Source organism: Anopheles coluzzii, chromosome 2 (genome assembly GCF_943734685.1).
Source record: "Anopheles coluzzii chromosome 2, AcolN3, whole genome shotgun sequence".
In the NCBI taxonomy this organism is placed as follows: Eukaryota; Metazoa; Arthropoda; class Insecta; order Diptera; family Culicidae; genus Anopheles; species Anopheles coluzzii.
The window spans coordinates 55855146-55873517 of record NC_064670.1 but is presented as its reverse complement, the minus strand read 5'-3'; the positions used below and the strand labels follow the sequence as shown (position 1 = coordinate 55873517).

The window sequence follows — 18372 nt, the reverse complement described above, 5'->3', positions numbered from 1 at the left end:
ATTCATCACCAATTGATATAAGAAATAAAATAAATCAATAAATTTGGTGTCCATCTTTCCCTACAACAAAGTGTCCGTCTTTCCCGCTTTGGTGTCAGGATCTTTAAACTACCAGAAAACAAGATTTTGTGTTGCTTTCATGCTCGTTTTTTCGCCAGTTTTTCATTAATGTTCACGACAACTCATTCATGAAACAAAACTTCCAAAAATATAAACAATACAAGTTGTAGAGCTTAAGATCTGCATTAGTCAAATTATATCCACAACGGTGCACACGATTGAAAATTTATTTTTTTCGTGGATTTAAACAATTTTGCATAGGGTAAATGTACCAATAGTGGTGCAATTTGTGGTGGTACAGATGTATTTTAATGGATTTAAAGTGTCAGGAAGGCCAATTTCTGAATATTTTAACATATAACAGTTGGAATATGTTTTATCTTCGCAATCAAAACCATTTTTACCATGAAACACATCAAATTTACGAAAAAAAAATACATATTTTTGTGATTGCTTCGTTGTACCTATAATGGTGGTATGGTTCCTATAGTCGTCGTATTGTGTTACTATAGTGGTGGTAAACAAAGATGCATCAAAAACGGTGTATAATATCAATGAAACTTAGTTTAGAAGCTGTTTTCGTATGAATAGCAAGGATTACTGCCATAATGTAGGTTTCTTGCGTAATTTGATCGTAAAAAATGTATGAATTTGGTTAATGAAAATATTGACTAAAGTACTGAATACCACCTGTCGTCAACCCATAGCCAGAAGAGTTTGCTTGATTTGAAGTCGATTTTTCACTCAGTCAAATAAGCGAATTTTGGCATTTGTTTGGTAAATTACTTACAGAAAACTCATTTTTGTTGCTTATTTGAATGAAAACAGTACGACGTGTCAAAAATATCGTCGAAAAAAATCTAAAATTACATGTTTTTATTGATTTTAGAACTAGGACCACTATAGGAACATGCCTGTTTGGTGTACCTATAATGGCACTATCGTTAAAAATCACTTAAAAATACGTAAATATGGTCAAAAGCCAATGAATTTGAATAAAACAATATCATTTGATAACAATTATGTTAAAAAGCTAATAATTGCGTTGTTATGTGATCATTTAGAACGTTAACTAACATATGAGTATCGTTATGAAATCCTAAGGAATTTAGAAAAATGTGGATACCTTTAACAAAATAATGGATTTTTCGGTCATAAAGAAACGGAATGGCCCCATTTCATTTTTAAATCCTTTGTAAAAGGCTAGAGAACATTTCACACTATCGTAAATAACTTAACTACTGTTAATTTATCGTATGAGACGCATTTTAGTGCAATACCACCACTATTGGTACTAGCACCACTATAGGTACGTTTACCCTATATTATGCCAAAAATGTTCTCAAATGTTGTTGGCACGATATTGACCACATGTAATTTGACAGGCGAATTGGGATATTTACAAACATTTACAAACATCGAGCTGTCATGCCCCATGAGCTCGAATAGGTAGAAAGAATCACAGCAGATGGCGCCACAGTACAGCAACAGATAAGGATAAAAATATGAGACAGATATATGACCAAGATTAGGGCCAATTAGGATAAAGTTCGACAGCGGTCACTAAAAGGGTCAATTAAGTTCATTGCCAAACAGCTGATCTGGAACAGGGCGCCATCGCGAAACGCGGTTAGTCACAAATTAGAAAACGGATAGGCAACACCAATTTTAAAACTACGCTGCGAACATCACCAAAAGCTAGTTTGTGAATTTTGTCATCCTTTCTTTTTTAAACTCAAATATAGATTGCTACACACGTAGCAACAAATGTGTTGATTAACTTTAAGTTAGTTTAGTTTATTAATCGATGGACTTTGAAGCCCTCTCGAGTCAACATTTGTTTACAATACACATTAGATAACGAACAGAACATTTATATATTGTTATTGTTGAACGCATTCCGAACACTTAAAAGCGAAGTCAGTTCCGTTATCGTCATTACAGGCTCGTAAATATCGTCAGCTGAATTTAAAAGACGGCACATACAAAGAAGGGGATTGCAAGAGCCAAATGTTGTTCGGGTTCCAGCGACTGCCAGCATTGGTCGGCGACGAAGTATTCTGGCAGGAACATAAAGGTGGATCCTTGAAAGTAGCTCGGGACAGTCGATGGTTCCGTTTAAGATTCCCGTGATAAATGCCAGTCTGGTGTGCTCAACACGTTCGGCGAGAGGCGGGATCCCAAGCAGCAAACACCTAGTTCTGTAGTTGAGACGACGCGGCCAATCACGAAGGGCGAAGCGCGTTGCCTTCCGTTGGATGGACTCTAGCCGCGCGAGTGCCCGAGTAGATGCTGGCCACCAAACAATGCTAGCATATTCCAGCAGTTGTCTGATAAGTGCGCAGTACAGTGTCTTGAAACACATAGGATCACGAAGCTCGCGCGTCATGTTTATGACCAAGCCAAGTAGACGATTGCCACTAGCGACTACTTGGTCTATCTGTTCTTCGAACTAGAGTTTAGCATCTAGGAGGACTCCTAGATCCTTTACACAGTTCACTCTTTCGAGGTTCTGACCATCAAGCGTATAATTAAACAGCGCTGGAGCTCTTGAACGGCTGAATGAGACTGAAGGAGACTTGAAGTTGAAGATGGTCCTCGGGCTCACGGATTTCACGGTAGATTTTAGCATCATCTGCGTAGAGTAGGCAACTATTATCCAGGAGTGCCGTGCACAAGTCGTTTATGTAGAGCAGAAACAACAGAGGCCCCAGGTTGCTGCCCTGGGGTACGCCGGAAGAGGCACCGATAGATCTAGATTGGTGGGAGCCCATTCTAACTGCATATTAACGACCACATAAATACGATTTCATCCACTTTACCAGGGGTGGTGATAATCCAAGTCTATCAAGTTTTGCCAGAAGAATGTTGTGGGACACACTGTCAAAAGCCGCCTTAATGTCCGTGTAAATGGCATCAACCTGCATACCATCATCAATGGACTTATAACAACCGCTAACGAATTGCATCAGATTTGTCGTAGTTGATCTCTTAGGCATGAATCCATGTTGGTTGGTGCTGATGTATTTGCCGGCAGTTGCTATTAATGGTTCATAGATGAGGAGCTCGAACACTTTGGCGCAGGCAGCTAAAGAGGTAATACCTCGATAGTTCACTGCTTCGTTTTTGCTGTCCTTTTTGTGGATGGATGTTACCCATGAGACCTTCCACAGTGATGGAAAGGTTCCTGTGCGCAGAGATTCGTTAAAAATCTTAGTTAAAACAGGAGCTACCGATACGGCACAACGCTTGAGAATTGTGGGTGGGATACCATCTGGCCCCTCGGAGTATGATGACTTGAGACGCTCGATTTTTTGGGTAACCAGGATGCTGCATTGTTGATTTTTTCGAAAATTACCTTTTTCATGCATTTATGAGAAGTGTCCATTATACCCGCAGTGTCCGTCTTAATTTCCCCTACTGATTTGCCATTAAAACTGTCAAAAAAAAAATTCGCGTAACTCGGGGAAAGACTGTACAATTAGGAGAGTTAGGAGGTATTAGGTTAGGAAGTAGAAATTAGGTACCCATTTTATTAAACTAATTTCTTGTGTATGTTTAGTTTTAGTTTGTTTGTTGTTGAAAGTGGCATAAAAAACAACAACTTAATTAATTAAATTCTCTCATGTGATGAACTCTTCTTCATCTCATAAATTAACACCGTCATACGATTACAATGATGAAAGGAGGATCTCTAGGATAGGATAAAGGTAATAATAAAAAAAAAGAAATGTTATCACATGTTTTGCTCATCGGACGCTTGGAATTCGAAGAAATGTTCTATTTCGCACCCAATTGTGTATTTTGTACAAAGAAAAAACTATCACCATAGAATGTCATCTATGGTATTTTAACTCTGCTTTATGCATTTACGCCAAAAAGAGAATAATTTCAAAAATCGTTCGATTTGTAAGAAAAATTAATACTTTTTAGTCAAGCAATTCTGGACGCTTTTTTACTTATAAGCATATAAAAATGGATTTATATTTTATATATGTTTATTCGACCGCAGTATTAAGTTATGCTTATGTTAGGAAACAACAAAATAGAAGCTATGGAACTATGCTTAAGTAAGCTAGACTTTTATAATTGTGCTACTGATATGAATCAAATAACAACATTGGAATTATTTAACTATCATTTTATTATCTGATTTATAAGTGTATTTACCCATAATGTATTAATGATTATCTAATCGTTTTATCATTTAAAAAAAAAGCAACTCTTCCCCTCGACGAGTCTCGTTATTATGCGACATATACTTCTGCACGTGTTAAACCCGAGCTGCAGTGAATGCTCTTGTTTCGCTTTCTCTTCATTCGTCATCAATGTGCAAAACCTGTCTCTCCTCCCAAGCAGTGCTGAAGCGCCACGAAACGCACAACGTTCGAATCGACATGCCGGCTTCAGTGTCTCCCATCGGTAGTGAAAGTCACAAACACCGTAAACGGCAAATAGATAGCGTCCAGTCTAAATGAGAAAGAAAGAGATGCTGAAGACTGGTCAATAGAACAACCCATTTCGAAGCGCTTGGGTCGAAATCATCGACGTCAGATTTTTGAATATATTCGCTCATCTCGATCCCGTTAGGTGGCGAAGGCGGGATGGATCGTCGTCCATGGGCTGTATGGCGTATGCGAGCTCGGAATATGACACCGAATATTAGTGATCGCTTGATCTCGAGATCTGAGCGACTGTTTCGTCAATTTTCGCTGCTCTTGTGCAAACGAATCTGACGGTGCTGTGATTGACTGTGTGGTTTAAAGTATATTTAACGTTAATTTGATGAGCAAATGAAATTCCAAAATTAAAGCTACTCTTTAACAGGCTATACCTGCTGTAAAAATCTACCATAGTGCTTAATTTCCGCATCAAATTTAACTATGAATGAACGATTGATGTGTTTAGTCGTTGGTTTACTTTCCATCCAAGTGATATGTGGCTTAAGAAATTGGAATAGACACCGTTATGAGGATAGAACGGCTCCAACGCTACCGGAAGATTATGTGTCGAACGAGTATGAATTAGAGGAGGAGCGGTTCGTCAACTTCGTCACTGTGCGCCCGGAATACTTCGAGATAAATCGTGCTCGACCAATTATCGACTGGATTACGGGTGTCATCGGTGCTCCTGTTTTTGCCAGTGATTCCTCGGGACCGTCACAAAATTGCACTCCATGCAGTGAGTACGAGTAGTTTATTGTTGCCATTGTTGCAATCTCTCTCAATTTCTCAAAAAATGTTTATGTTTAAAAAAACAAATGATTTCGAATTGGTGCAATTAGAATACGCACATCATTATAAAAAAAAGGAAATCTAATTCACGTAGCTATGCCATGTTTCAAACTAATCAAAATTAGGAATGGATACCAAAAGAAAGTCTTACCAACATCTGAATGCTCTTTCCGCTACAGAGTGTGGTTCGGTGGAACCAATAAACGAACGAATAGTGGGTGGCATACCTGTGGAGGACAATAGCTTCTCTTGGATGGCTGCCCTGTACTACGACAATAAGTTTTGTTGCGGTGGTTCCTTGCTTTCGGATCGATACGTCATAACGGCAGCCCATTGTACAACCAAACCAGATCGGGGACTGTTTCGCGTGCAGTTTGGCATAAACGATCGTAGCAAACCGATCGCCACATCCATCGAGCGAAGCGTGAAGCGAATCCTGACAAACTGGTACAATGCCTTCAACAATAACAACGATATAGCGCTGCTCGAGCTCACATACCCGGTGGCGATCAGCGATCGTGTGATGCCCATTTGCCTGCCACAGGCCACAGAAATGTATGAGGGTAGTCGGGGCATAGTTACTGGATGGGGTAGGACGAAAGCGGGTGGTGGACTATCGGGGACATTGATGCAAACCGAAGTTCCAATCTTAACCAACCGTGAGTGTCGCCGTGCTGGGTATTGGGCGTTTCAGATTACGAACAAGATGCTCTGCGCCGGATATCTAGAGGGAGGCAAAGATTCCTGTCAGGTATAATGATATTGAAAGTGATATTTTTGTTTGTTTGTTTGCCATTGAAGTGTATGTTTTCTTTCTATTCTGCTGACAACAGGGTGACAGTGGAGGACCACTGCAGGTACTGAACACTAAATCAAATCATTATGAGCTAGTCGGAGTTGTTTCGTGGGGACGTGCCTGTGCTCAGAAGAACTTTCCTGGAGTGTACACGCGTGTCAGTCAGTATCTATATTGGATTAATCGTAACATTAAGGATTCCTGTTTATGTAGCTAAGGATCACGCAACACTTCGAGTCAGACATACTTTATTTTTAAAATAGCATAGTCGTAAGACATCTAAAGGGATGTGCATTGTGTTGGACGGAGTTTATGAATGTACGCGCATCCTGGAGTCGATGAGTGTTTTTTTTTGTAATATGTTCCCAATAAAAGAAGACATTCTGACTTGTTTTATCCTACAATACTAATAAGTGTTCTTTAGAAGAGTAAGATTCAATACCCCCACTGGACGGAGTGCTGCTTAGAGCAGTCTAGAGATGAGAACAGCGACCGCAGTAACGATCATACCGAGCGAGCTAATGGCTGAGCCAGTGGATGGAAGATCGAGACACTCGACGGGCTGTGGGCTCAAGTTTTTGCACAGCGCGTGACGGAAGCTGCTCACAGACAGTTTCTGCAGCTCATCATCGTAAGTCTGAAAGAGGAGGAAAATCATGAATAAAACATGTTCTTGACGACATTAGTTTGTATAGAGCAACAGAAAAATACACACCTGCTTAAAGGCGACGGTAGGAACACTTTTTAGCGGCGACTGCAGCTTGTTAGTCACATCACCGTGTTGCTTCAGCAGCTGGCTTCCTTCAGTGCTGTTGGCACAATCCATGATAGCTTGCCACTGGTCTATTTTCACCTCATCGGCACAGCGCTTCGTGGGGAATGCACCGTCCTTCAGCTGGGCACGGTGCATCAAACAGTTGACGTAGTCGAGGGTGAGGTCTTCCTTGGAAATGTTCGGCTGATACGAGTTACCCTGGATATGTTGGATCGCACATGCGTGCACCTTGTTGCCGTAACACTCGTTTTCGCCATGATGGCAGGTAAACATCACATCCGAACCTTGCGTCGTATAGGACGACTTGCCGAAGGGCACCAGATGCAGCTCTAGATTCTTTTTGAGCTCCTTCGCCACCGGATACAGCTGTTCGTTGATAAACCGAGCACTATCCGGGCAGAGCGATTCGTAGTACACGTATACGGGCACCTGCAAGTTGAACAAACGTTTGATTAAGCAACTACACAGTCATTAGCAATCGCCATGCGAATGGCTTTTCAGTGTTACCGCCCGTGTTACGAAACTTCGGGAACGATCGTAAAATAATAAGGTACAGGCCTATGTTCATTCCCCGCCGCGATAGACGTGCGAGTCACGTTCTCGGTTCAAATCGGCGACATTACTTTAAATCGCGCAGACCTATGTGTTTTTATATTAAAGTACACCTCTGTATATGGCGTTCCGTCTTCATGGAAATACTACGCTCATAATGATGTCGATGACCTTCTCTAGACCTTTGCTAACTCATAAGCCCCTCTTGAAGTACCCCGTGATGTCATTGTAATTATAGGTACGGCAAATACGGCTGAATCATCGAAGGTTCGAATAACTGAATTTTGCAAAATATACGACGCATGTCACATGCCAATGCAAACAAATGCATTCTTCAAGATGGACTTCACCAGACTCCATGGAATTTATCAGCAGAGAGAGAACGTTGTTTTTTTTTCATGAGGAACAGTCCGAAAAGGCCGTATTGTTTAGAGGGAACGCTGTATTGGGATTCAATTGGTATGTGTTTTTTAATCGTATTGCAATTGAGTTATCTAACAAAAACACTGTGTCAATTCAATATATATAAAAAAAAAACAATCTAAAAGATAAAGGAATGTTTTTTTCCGAGATAATTAAAAACCAGCGACTAACTACTAATTCAACCTTTTAATTTAGAAATACTAAAATCGATAAACTTGGAAGTTTAAAAATATCCGAACGGACCAGAGAGTTAGATGATAATGATATCGCTCTTACTCCGTCATATAATCGATATGGTCAAAAAGCACTTTAAATAGTGTAACATTGTAATCTTTTTTTATTAGCTTTTGATTACTATGCAACGAGGAAAAAATAACGAACAATGTCCAATTTATTGTAATGCATTTTACTGTCTTCGTCCGTCTGTAAACACATAAAACTTGGAAGAACAAACTAAGAAAGCTTTGTCTACGGGAAGTGCGCGTGCTTTGGTTCTAGCAGTTGATATTTTCGGTGTATTTTAGTTGGCATGGAGATGTGTGTGGAGCTTTCTTGACCTTGACAACGAAACAACCTTCATTTCTCAACCTTGTGTTGCCTACTTCTGTCTTGCGTATGAACACTTTACACGCAAACCGCCAATGTATGCACGATCAATACGAAGGGACGCTTTAAAAATGGGGGAGCTTTAAAAATAACAGAACTTATTGCTCCATAAATGATGAGGAATTAGTTGGCGCGTTTTTTTGCATTCTGTTGCTTACGTGCTCCCGGCTTATGGCCATTGCTAAATGGGCTAGGGAGAGAAACGGGTTACACCACGGCACGAAATGCTATGTACGGCTACGACGTCAGCAACAAATACTTCTAACCGTTGCAAACAATCACTGCTGCAGTGCATTAAGGTCGCTTCGACGCACCATATGCCGGTGCGGCCTAGTTTGTTTTTCGGGCTGTACCCGAGTTTTGCTTATTAAAAACAACAGGTTTATAATTTATCTATGGACGGCGTTTTAGCGGCGCATTTTTGTCGCGTTCATTCATGCAAATAGGAATGCATTGGGGTGAAATTGATTTGAGGAGCGGTTGTTGGTTCCGATGCATTTTCAGAACCATACCGTTTGGTCTGATAGCTGGATAGTTGTGTTTTTGTTTCCCTTTCTGACCCTAAAACGACCGGATCGTGCTTAGGTTTTCGGTCCGTCGTGCATTAAAAAAAAAAAAAAGCAACAGCAGCAAACAGAGGCACACACATACATACAAACATACTCTGTCTGGCAGAGACGTGCACGCATGGTAAAAGAAGAAAACCACTTTCCACGCCGTACCAAGCGATGGTGCTGGCCACACCTTAAACTCGGTACATGTTGCTGGACGCTTTGCTGTGGCTGCTGCGTCCATACAGTTGGGTCGCGCGTCGCTGAACTCTTCCCCTTTTTTATCGTGTATGATACAACGTGTGTATGTGTTTGTGCCTCCAGAGGTCACATAGAGTGCAAAGCATTATTGCTGTCTTCCTCAACGATCGATGATCTTCGCACGATCGCGCGATACGTCCGCGCTAATGAATGCAGCAAGCCGCGGCTAGAAAACTACCTACTTTTGATTGGCCATAGCAGGTGACGGCATACACGCTCAGCAGAAGCAAGCTTTTGAACAGCATCCTGAACAATGGCGGTTATGTTGGAATACGCGGCACCAGATTAACAACGGTTCAACAAACTCTCACTCCCGACAACCTAACGGCCGTACCCCGAAAACGAGTTACGATACCAAACGAAGATTCTTTTCAACGAACGCGATCTTTCGAGATCTTTTAAGGGAGGCAGGGCTCTTCCGCTTGATACACGCTTGTACAACGCTCTCCGAGATCGCGCTTATGAGAGAAGCCTCCACTCGTTACAAACGTCGCACACTGACTAACCGTACAGGCATGGTTCGCCGCGGTATGGAAACACATTCAACCTTTCAAAGGTGGCTCCGTGTGTGTCCAGCATGCCAGCACACCATCGATACGTGTGGTGAGAGTGAGTAGGCACGTTTGCTCCAACCATTGTAACGATGCTTCTCTCGTTTTGGCACATGCGTAAATAGCGGCGGTCTCGTAGACCTGTTTTGTTCGGAATTCTAAAGCAATAACGTTTTTTTTTTTTTATAGAGAATTTTAAAGCCATCATATTGTGACTGTTAACGTACAAACTCACATATCGCGACGGATTGGTGAATCCGGTGGATTGGGGACATTTGTAGAATTTTTTTTTTTTTTTTGTGCTGCTAGGGCACGCTACCGATCGATACATATTTGAGAAAAACCGAACCGGTTGTTATACAAACACTTTCACAAGCACACTATTTACGCCTGTATCCGATGTGGTAAATGGTGCAGTACACTATTACTCATCATTTGTTTACTCATCCAATTATTCATTAGCCTGCAGGTGCCATTCGTCGTTTACAAATGCAAACAGTTTCAAGCGACAAAGGCAAAAAGCTCCCAGTGGCGGATTCAAGCTGAAGGATCATGTAACTCGCGATTGATACATGGTATTTTGTTATTTTTTCGATTATTTTTATTTTTATTTTATTTTCGAAGAAAAATAAATATTATTTTCAAAATTGATATTTTACTAATTGCACTGCAATTAAATGCTAAACATGTTAAATATGAGACTGCGCTTGGTGAGGGAACATTGCAATATGCTACCATTTTGTTAAGTTGCACAAACACAACAAAGCTACGGACAATAAAAAGAACCGGTATTTGCATAATCACGTTCTTGCCACGCCGTATGCATGACAAAGCCCTTAAGAATGTTGAATTTAAAGTTCAACGGTAACATTCTGGGACACATATGGGGAGAACACATTTCGGACAAACTTAACAGAAGTGGGAAAACAAGCGAAGAAAAAACCATACTCGTCATGATATTGTTTCAACAGCTGCATCCAAAATTTATTGATAGGCATTGGGTAAGGATGTATTGCGTGTCCATTATATAAAATCGAATATTTTAAATTTTCTGATCAACTTCAATTGAACATAACACTAAACAAAATGCTCGAAGTTGCCTCATCTAAAAACCAATCTTAACCATACTGTTATTAGTCATAGTACGTTAATAATAAGAAAGACGTGTAACTATGTTAATGTTAATTTTCGCGAAACAAATGCAATGTAAATTCCAGTACTAACAAATAAAGCACGTTAGTTTTTTATAGTAACTAATCACTAAACACGCATGCATAAGTCTAATTATAATTTCTAATTCCGCATAACAAACCTTGCCCTGTTATAACAAACAAATACAGTCATAATAGTTCATTTAAAGATTTTATTTACAAAAAAACGCATTCGCTCGGTAAAGTTAATCACTCAAAACCAGTCCTTTGCTTCGTAAATCCGCCTTTGCCTCTTTAATCTGTTCCATCAGTTCTTTGGCCGCTTCTTCACAGTTGTTGAAGGTGAAGGTGCGATACAACACCACCGTGGCAGAGAAGATCTGCAAGCATATATGAAGAAAGTAGAAGTGAGAAGATGCTACCATCGCTAAACTAGACAGTTGCTCTAACTTACACCAAATAAAAGTACCAAAAATAGGGGCGAAAATTGAATTTCCAGCATGTACTCATCCAACAGTGGATGTTTCACTTGACGAAGAACAATTGCAAAATAAACACTGAAAAAACAGGCTGCAGCCATAAACCATTCGAACAGTTTCGTCATTTTGTCTTAATGGGCGCGAAGAGAGTCACTCTTTTAAGTTCAATAACTCGATGAGATTATTCTGTAAAATGCGTCGAGCCTAAAAAGCCTAAAAATGTGTTACCCAAAATTAGTCTTGCGATGTAAATCTTGCGGGAAAGAATATTACCTATAAGAGAAACATTAGCTGTGAACTAATGAGTCAACAAACTTACGAAATGTTAAATGTATCGTTTATAACAAAATAATCTACAGAACTGTTATCACTATTTGGCACCCAAATTTGTGTTATTAGTTCTTTTGGAATGTTTACAATGTTTACAATGTTGTTAAAACAGGGAAAATAATACGAGCTTATAAAATACGACGGCACAAATGACGTACAAACTAACGAAAGAGACAGCGAAACCGGCAAACATGTGTTTGTCTCTTTTTAAGACGTCTTGCTGTCAAACGCCAAACGAAAGCCAATGGGCCTTTTCGCTGGGATATATGAAGCTGTTTAAAATGACCGTTATGTATTATGTGATCATTTTTAACAACAACAAGAATATTTTTTAGTTTCGAGATTCGTACATCCTCGAATCCAAAAGAAAGCTGCAATCGTACAGAGAATCATAGTCGTACGGATGTTAAGATAATCTTATTAAAAAGTTGGTGATCAGCTTGAAAATGTTACTCATTCATGTCATAAAATACAAAATGTCTATTCCAGTGTACAAAATACACAATTTCAAGGATGAAGACCGAGAAGATAGTGGTGGACGTACGTGGGAAACAAACAAAAAACATGTTTAATTATTTCTTAATGGTAACGTTTTATTTGTAATCATTCTCCCTCAATCTCCCATACACATCATACCAAAACTTTACACTCTACACGAGCTTTTGTATCCAAGAATCTCCGGAATCTGTATGGCCTGTATTCTGAAATTGGTCTCGTTTGTGTTCAACGATCCCGTCATAACCTTTTGGAAACGGCACGTTAACACCCACAGCTCCTCGGCTCCCTTGCGGTTCCGTATGATCTTTACTCCGCTAGGGAACTGTAATGTTTCACTGTTTTGTGACACGATACGCATGTTGGCCGGATTGTAAGGCGTCGTCGAGTCCCAGCACGCGATCGCATTCTGCCCAACCAATCCAAAGAATAAATTTCCATTGCTGTCCATGGCCTCTGCTACCGCCTGCGACGGTCGTACGCCAATTGGGCGGAAGGCTCGTGGCATTGCTTCGACGTCTTCCTCCCAAATGGTGTCATTGTGCAGCACGGAGGTGCGTACTGCATTCTCTGTCACTGATGCCAGCGCATGGAAGTACAGCAATCGGTCATTGGACGGGCGCCAGTTTGTACCGTAGTTTGATTGAAATACCACATTGTCCGTTGGTATGCGCGGAGACAATGCCATTGCCACCATGCCGTCCATCAGATCGAAGCTCTCGTTGGAGATGGTGAAGGTACCGTGGTCTGGGTTGGGGTGCATTTGTTTGTTCGTTATGCGCCATGATTTGCCTCGTGGCATATCGTACACGATCATCGCCGGGGCAGTGACATCCGCCATGTATACTTTCGTATTCTTGCACGATCCAAGCGGTGATGGGTCCTGTACGTCTACAAGCTTGAGATTGAATGTAAATTATCTGTTATTGGATATTCGAAACAGTGCAGTCTGCGATAGTAACGTACCAAGTTTACCAACAGCGACAGTTCACACACGAGCTGATCGGCCGGTATTTGATAGCGATGGATGATTTTATCCGTCTTCATGTCAATCACTACCAGCTGCGGCAGACAGATGCGTTTTTCGCCAATCTTTCCCGTATCGAGCACCCACATACGGTTACATTCGTCGATCTGTGCGGTGGAATTTGTGCAGGTATGTAAATGATAGGCAACTAAGCATAATTTTAATTTACAGTCGAACACACCTTAATGCGGAACACGGACACAATTCCTTGGCAGTTGTTGGTCTCAGGTCTTGCCTGTATTGCTGCGTTGGGAAAGGGCTCAATCAGCGGACCAGAAGGACCTTGAACGCGGCTCACACGCCCAAGCGTGTACGGGATGCCCTCTACAAATCGCGGAATGGTCACAAACAAACGCGATCGAGCGGGATCTAAACGTAAACGTTAAACATGTAGACAATACATTGTAGCTATTATAACTCGGCTACAGGTTTAAATTACTACCACACTTACTAGAATAATCTACATCCATGTCGAGCGGTATGCAGTTCTCTGGAACGTATCGTCCCGATGCCAGTGCCTCTTGACGCTCCTGTGGCGTAGGAAAGGCAAAGTCGGCTGCCTTCCATTGAAGCACACCCTTAAGCTGCTGGCCGAAGTATTGTCCCCAGGCAAGATGAAGCTGCAGAACTAGTAGCAACTGCAGTGCTAATAGCGATCGGGCTGCCATCTCTGTGCCGCTTACTGTGAAGAGATCGATTAGACACTGACGAGCTTAGTGTTACTCTATGCAAAGCTAACCACGAACTGATTCAATTCCTGCTTTACTCATGTACGTATATAAATAACTCGAAAATGTGTGAGGTAATGGTTTTGATATGAATTCGTAACCGAACGACGAAAACGAGGAAGCAACGAAACACAATCGAACCACCAGTGACACGCACGCACCATCGGAAGAAACAGATTAACCTGAATTACGTAATTTCCTTTCGCGAAGCCACGCCGGCCAATCTTGTACAAGGATCAGGCCCTGCTCCGGGAGACAGGCCCACCGTCGGTTGCGATCGTCCTTGTATGTTGTAGCGAAACAAGTTTGTCTAATCCGCGGCACGCGCACAAGCCCCTCTGCGGCTTGTGCTACACCCGATGCCCCTGAAGCATGAAAGATATTGTCCGGCAGGAGATCGTCTTGTCAGTCAACTGATCACACGATCGTTCAACTGTAAACTTCAAATTCCTCGCATCATTAACGAATCGCGATTGGCGGTAGGTGCGGAAGGATGGGGGTACGGGATGTGGTTGCGAAGTAGAATCGAATCGAACTTATGAACTCATATTCACGGTTCGTCGACCATACTAGCGTGAGTGCGTGCGTGCTCGGTCTCATCATTAGCGCTTTGCCAGGTGCTAAAACCATTCGCAAAGGTGTGGAAAAGTGTCTTAGGTGCATACCGTGCCCCCGGAAACATGATAACACACCCAAAAACCCGGTTGTACACCGTGCCGGTCACGGTTCAGTGGCACTGCGTGGCCAGAACACGCTGCATATACCATTGGGCTACGTCACTAGCGGAGGCTACCAAACGTGTTATCAATTCACTGTCTTGCATATTGTGTTTCTAGTAGTAGTTAACATACCGCCCGAGGGTGCACTACGGAGCAGTGGAAGGTTTCAGTTTGGGTGATAACCGGTTTTTTAACAACTTGCAAACTAACCGCAGAACGGTATGTGCAATCAAAGTTTGGTGTAAGGGTTGCTTAAAATGTATCAAGTGTTCGTTTACAAATTTTGTTGAAATAGAAGTGCATTGCAACGTTTCATAAATCCATCAGTAAAAAGAAGCGAAAGAAATACTTAAAATGCAATAAATTCATAAATAATCGCACCTTTGCAACCAACCTTTGGTCCACTGCAAGGAAGTGCGTTGTGTTAAACGCAACTTCATTAAATATCATTCTCATGGTAGGGAGAAATGCACTCTAGCGCTTAATTTTGTCACACCCAGTTTAACGTCATGTTTCATTCATTTCACCTTTGAGCACCATTTAATTGCCGTGGTGATGCAGACGCCGTGCAAATCATCCTTAAAAACCACTCACCGAGAACGTGCAAAGATGGTGTGACCCCATAAAAGCCCAACCGTTCAATGCTACCATGTGCTTGGAAAGATGCAATTGCACCCTGCGGTTGTACTGCGCCTTACAATACGCCAATAAAATCTCACCAAAACCACAAAACACCATCAAATCACTCATGATTGGCATCTCCCCACCCGTTGCCGACTGGGCGGAGTGCGCTTTCTACTTCTACCGCCAATGAGTTCTGAATTGTAGACACCCAGCCAGGGTGCATGCAAATTGTAATGCATGTTTCGATTTTCATTCATGGGAAACACAATTGCGTTCCCTCCCCACACAGAAATGTAACCGAAATGCCATACACACATGCACCACTGCTTCACTTCCAACCGGTTCAAATGTGCGCACACGCGTTTAATTACAATTCCACTACACCCCCCGGCACGGCAACCAACTTCCGAAAATGCTGTACGCGCAAACGTCATGCACCACGCACCACCTTGTAACCTTGTCGATCACCAACGTTAATGGTGCGTGTAATAATTTGTGTCTGCCGTGTGTCGTACACAAATCTAGTCGATCTAGTCGATAAACAAACAGTGTAAATAAGATCTGTTCTTGTTAAATTCACTTGCAATAGCATGTACAGTCTGACAACAGATTTGGTGTATTATGTACACATTCTGTTCACACAAACCGAATGCCCTACATTTCTGCAGTTTTTAACAGCTAACATCATCAATAAGTAACACCGCAAACAAAAGCTCCAGATCGTCCAGACTGCCACTAAGAACGATCGTGGGGTTCGATCAAGCAACGACGCACACGTTACTGGTAATGCTGCATTTGCCACGATCGCCGCAGTTATCCACGCGGTTTCAAACGCGATCTCTCTTTTGCTGCCACCCAGCGATCGAACCAGTTTCGTTCTTGTCGCCTCGCGTCCTCCAGTCTCTTGAAAAGGCAATCTCTTGTTGGCAGCGTTGTTCTCTCCTACACGCGGACGCTGTAAAATGCACACGCACCGTACCACCGTATTCTTGCGGAAACCGGTGCACCGGTGAGGCAATTTAAAACAAAAAATGCGAAGCTACCACCTCGCTGCACCACTCGCACACAATCAGTAATCGGTTAGCAAGAGCCGGCCACCAGTGAATGGCATCGCGTTTTCGGGTGATGCTACTCGGCACGAGCAGTAGTCGCCCTGCTGGACGAATCGCTGAACCATGCAGGCCTGTCCTTCCAAACACTTTCCCCTACACTGTTGACCGTCAAACACGGACTAGCTGGAAGTTGCTTTTTGGGTTTGTGTAATAGCAATGGCAATAAATAAAACTATCTGCTTTCATACAATCTCACTTACATCAACATTCACTCATAAACACGTGCTCGTTTGCCAATTCGAAACAGAGTTCGTGTGGTCAGTTCCGATCAATCGCGTTGGTTGCTTTTTCTTATGTTATTCGATATATTGCAACACTCTCCAGATAGTAGCACTCGGTAACCTTTAACTAAATCCACCACAACGATCACCCGCCGCCTGATCGACCGATCTCCAAAAGTAGAGGACACACTTTCCAACGATCGACGACGACGATCGAATGCAATAATTGCGCGTTCCGCTTGCGCGTTCAGCTGTTGTTCTGTGCGCGATCCGTTCGATACTGCGCCGAGGTTCGAACCGATCGTTGCCGGTACCCAGCCCTGACTGTTTCTTGTGAACAGGGCCCACACAAACAATGCAATACGTGCACAACTACACGCAACATTCGCGACCAACCGAACGACGCTGACTTTATGGCCATCGTCTGTGAGGCTGGTGGTAGGCAAACCTACCATCCACTGCCGTTCCAAGCCGGTTCCACCCTCGTAGAAAAGGAAGCGAAATAAGCAGGACATAGAATATAACTGTACAAACTTATTAGAATATGCAAATGGTAGTGGTAAGATTTTCAAAAAATATGCAAATTTTAAGTAAAGCCCGGGCATACAACCGGCATTGGACAGAAAATGATCGTTCATTTCACGATCCGCGAAATGACGAAGACGATACGGACATGACTCGTTCAGCATTTCAGTACTGTGACGTCACATTGATTAAACAGTCTAACGCGCCTTGTAATCCCGATCGGATTGGGGATTTTTCGTAGTGGAAAAGCAGGTTTCTCAGCATCAATAACAATGGCTCATAATCGTATGATTGTGCACATTGACTTTGTGTTGCTTTAGGAGTGAATGTAATGTAGAAGTAACGATATACCAACAAATATTCAATGTAACAATCTGACGCAAACTTTTCGTCACTATTTATCAATATTCAAACTGTATCTTTATTTAGCTCAAAACATACAATATGGATCAATGCATACGCTCAAGGCCTTGGAAATATCGTCCAGCCGGATGTACGTTTGTCAATGTTTCCACCATAAAGGCGTTTGAATACTTTTGTTGTCTGCGTCGCGGCATCAGACTGCGTCACCTCTAATGGGTTTAAGTGAAACCTCGTGTAGGTAAACATCTTTATACTATTAAACGCGTAATGTAATAGATCTATAAACCGATCTCAAATGATCTTTGTTAGCTAGAAACAACAGTTATTTAACTTAAGATCAGTAATCCCATACACACTCTCTTTTGTATTTTGCTTTATTGTTTATTTTCTGTCTCATAAATTAACTTCTTGTACCTCTCACGCGTCACGCACAGCTTGTTACAATCATCTTTCAACCAGAAAGACACATACACTGTGGAACACTCTTGCACAAGAAATCGATTTCATAAAATGAACTCATCTTGTTTTAATTGCTAGTGTGCCGTAACTAACAAAAGAGACTAACAACATATGGACACATTTCAGTCAAAATAACCGAAACACCTGTCGTCGCTAGTAGTACGTTCCCACAGACAACGAGGTTCGATATTGCAAAGTTCAACATGATTTCCTAACGGCCAACCCGTTCGCTAAAAACCTCCCAAATGATAACCCAGAATATAGAGTTTTTAAGGGCAGAGAGAGGCAGTCAATATTAGCGCGCGAAGGTCTACGGGCACAAGTCGGCTT

At 42.0% G+C, this 18372-nt stretch overlaps 4 protein-coding genes across 8 annotated transcripts; 1 reads left to right on the top strand and 3 right to left on the bottom strand.

The window, feature by feature from the left end:
* The first annotated feature begins 4069 nt into the window (after positions 1-4069).
* On the top strand, positions 4070-6444 carry LOC120950491 (trypsin-like). Its single transcript, XM_040368567.2, has 3 exons — positions 4070-5241; positions 5474-6045; positions 6128-6444. Exons 1-3 carry the CDS (start codon positions 4944-4946, stop codon positions 6305-6307), a joined length of 1050 nt encoding a protein of 349 aa, XP_040224501.1. The 5' UTR covers positions 4070-4943; the 3' UTR covers positions 6308-6444.
* On the bottom strand, positions 6322-9780 carry LOC120950492 (GILT-like protein 1). Its single transcript, XM_040368568.2, has 3 exons — positions 9441-9780; positions 6806-7294; positions 6322-6727 (listed from the first exon to the last, which is right to left on the bottom strand). Exons 1-3 carry the CDS (start codon positions 9501-9503, stop codon positions 6554-6556), a joined length of 726 nt encoding a protein of 241 aa, XP_040224502.1. The 5' UTR covers positions 9504-9780; the 3' UTR covers positions 6322-6553.
* A 1378-nt stretch (positions 9781-11158) lies between these two features.
* On the bottom strand, positions 11159-11934 carry LOC120952510 (dolichol-phosphate mannosyltransferase subunit 3). 2 transcript variants are annotated; one of them, XM_040371873.2, is made up of 3 exons: positions 11713-11934; positions 11415-11652; positions 11159-11340 (listed from the first exon to the last, which is right to left on the bottom strand). In XM_040371873.2, the coding sequence occupies exons 2-3, from the start codon at positions 11562-11564 to the stop codon at positions 11206-11208; spliced, it is 285 nt and encodes a 94-aa protein (XP_040227807.2). In that variant the 5' UTR covers positions 11565-11652; positions 11713-11934; the 3' UTR covers positions 11159-11205. The 2 variants fall into 2 exon arrangements, with proteins under 2 accessions (XP_040227807.2, XP_040227808.2); XM_040371874.2 differs by having other exon boundaries at positions 11759-11934.
* Positions 11935-12336: 402 nt separating this feature from the next.
* LOC120951721 (protein yellow-like) lies at positions 12337-17093 on the bottom strand. 4 transcript variants are annotated; one of them, XM_040370597.2, is made up of 5 exons: positions 16675-17093; positions 13743-13995; positions 13473-13660; positions 13231-13398; positions 12337-13162 (listed from the first exon to the last, which is right to left on the bottom strand). In XM_040370597.2, the coding sequence occupies exons 2-5, from the start codon at positions 13957-13959 to the stop codon at positions 12413-12415; spliced, it is 1323 nt and encodes a 440-aa protein (XP_040226531.1). In that variant the 5' UTR covers positions 13960-13995; positions 16675-17093; the 3' UTR covers positions 12337-12412. The 4 variants fall into 4 exon arrangements, with proteins under 4 accessions (XP_040226531.1, XP_040226530.1, XP_040226532.1 ...); XM_040370596.2 differs by having other exon boundaries at positions 13743-13973; positions 16675-17091; XM_040370598.2 differs by lacking the exon at positions 16675-17093 and adding an exon at positions 16021-16626 and having other exon boundaries at positions 13743-13973.
* Positions 17094-18372: the final 1279 nt, after the last annotated feature.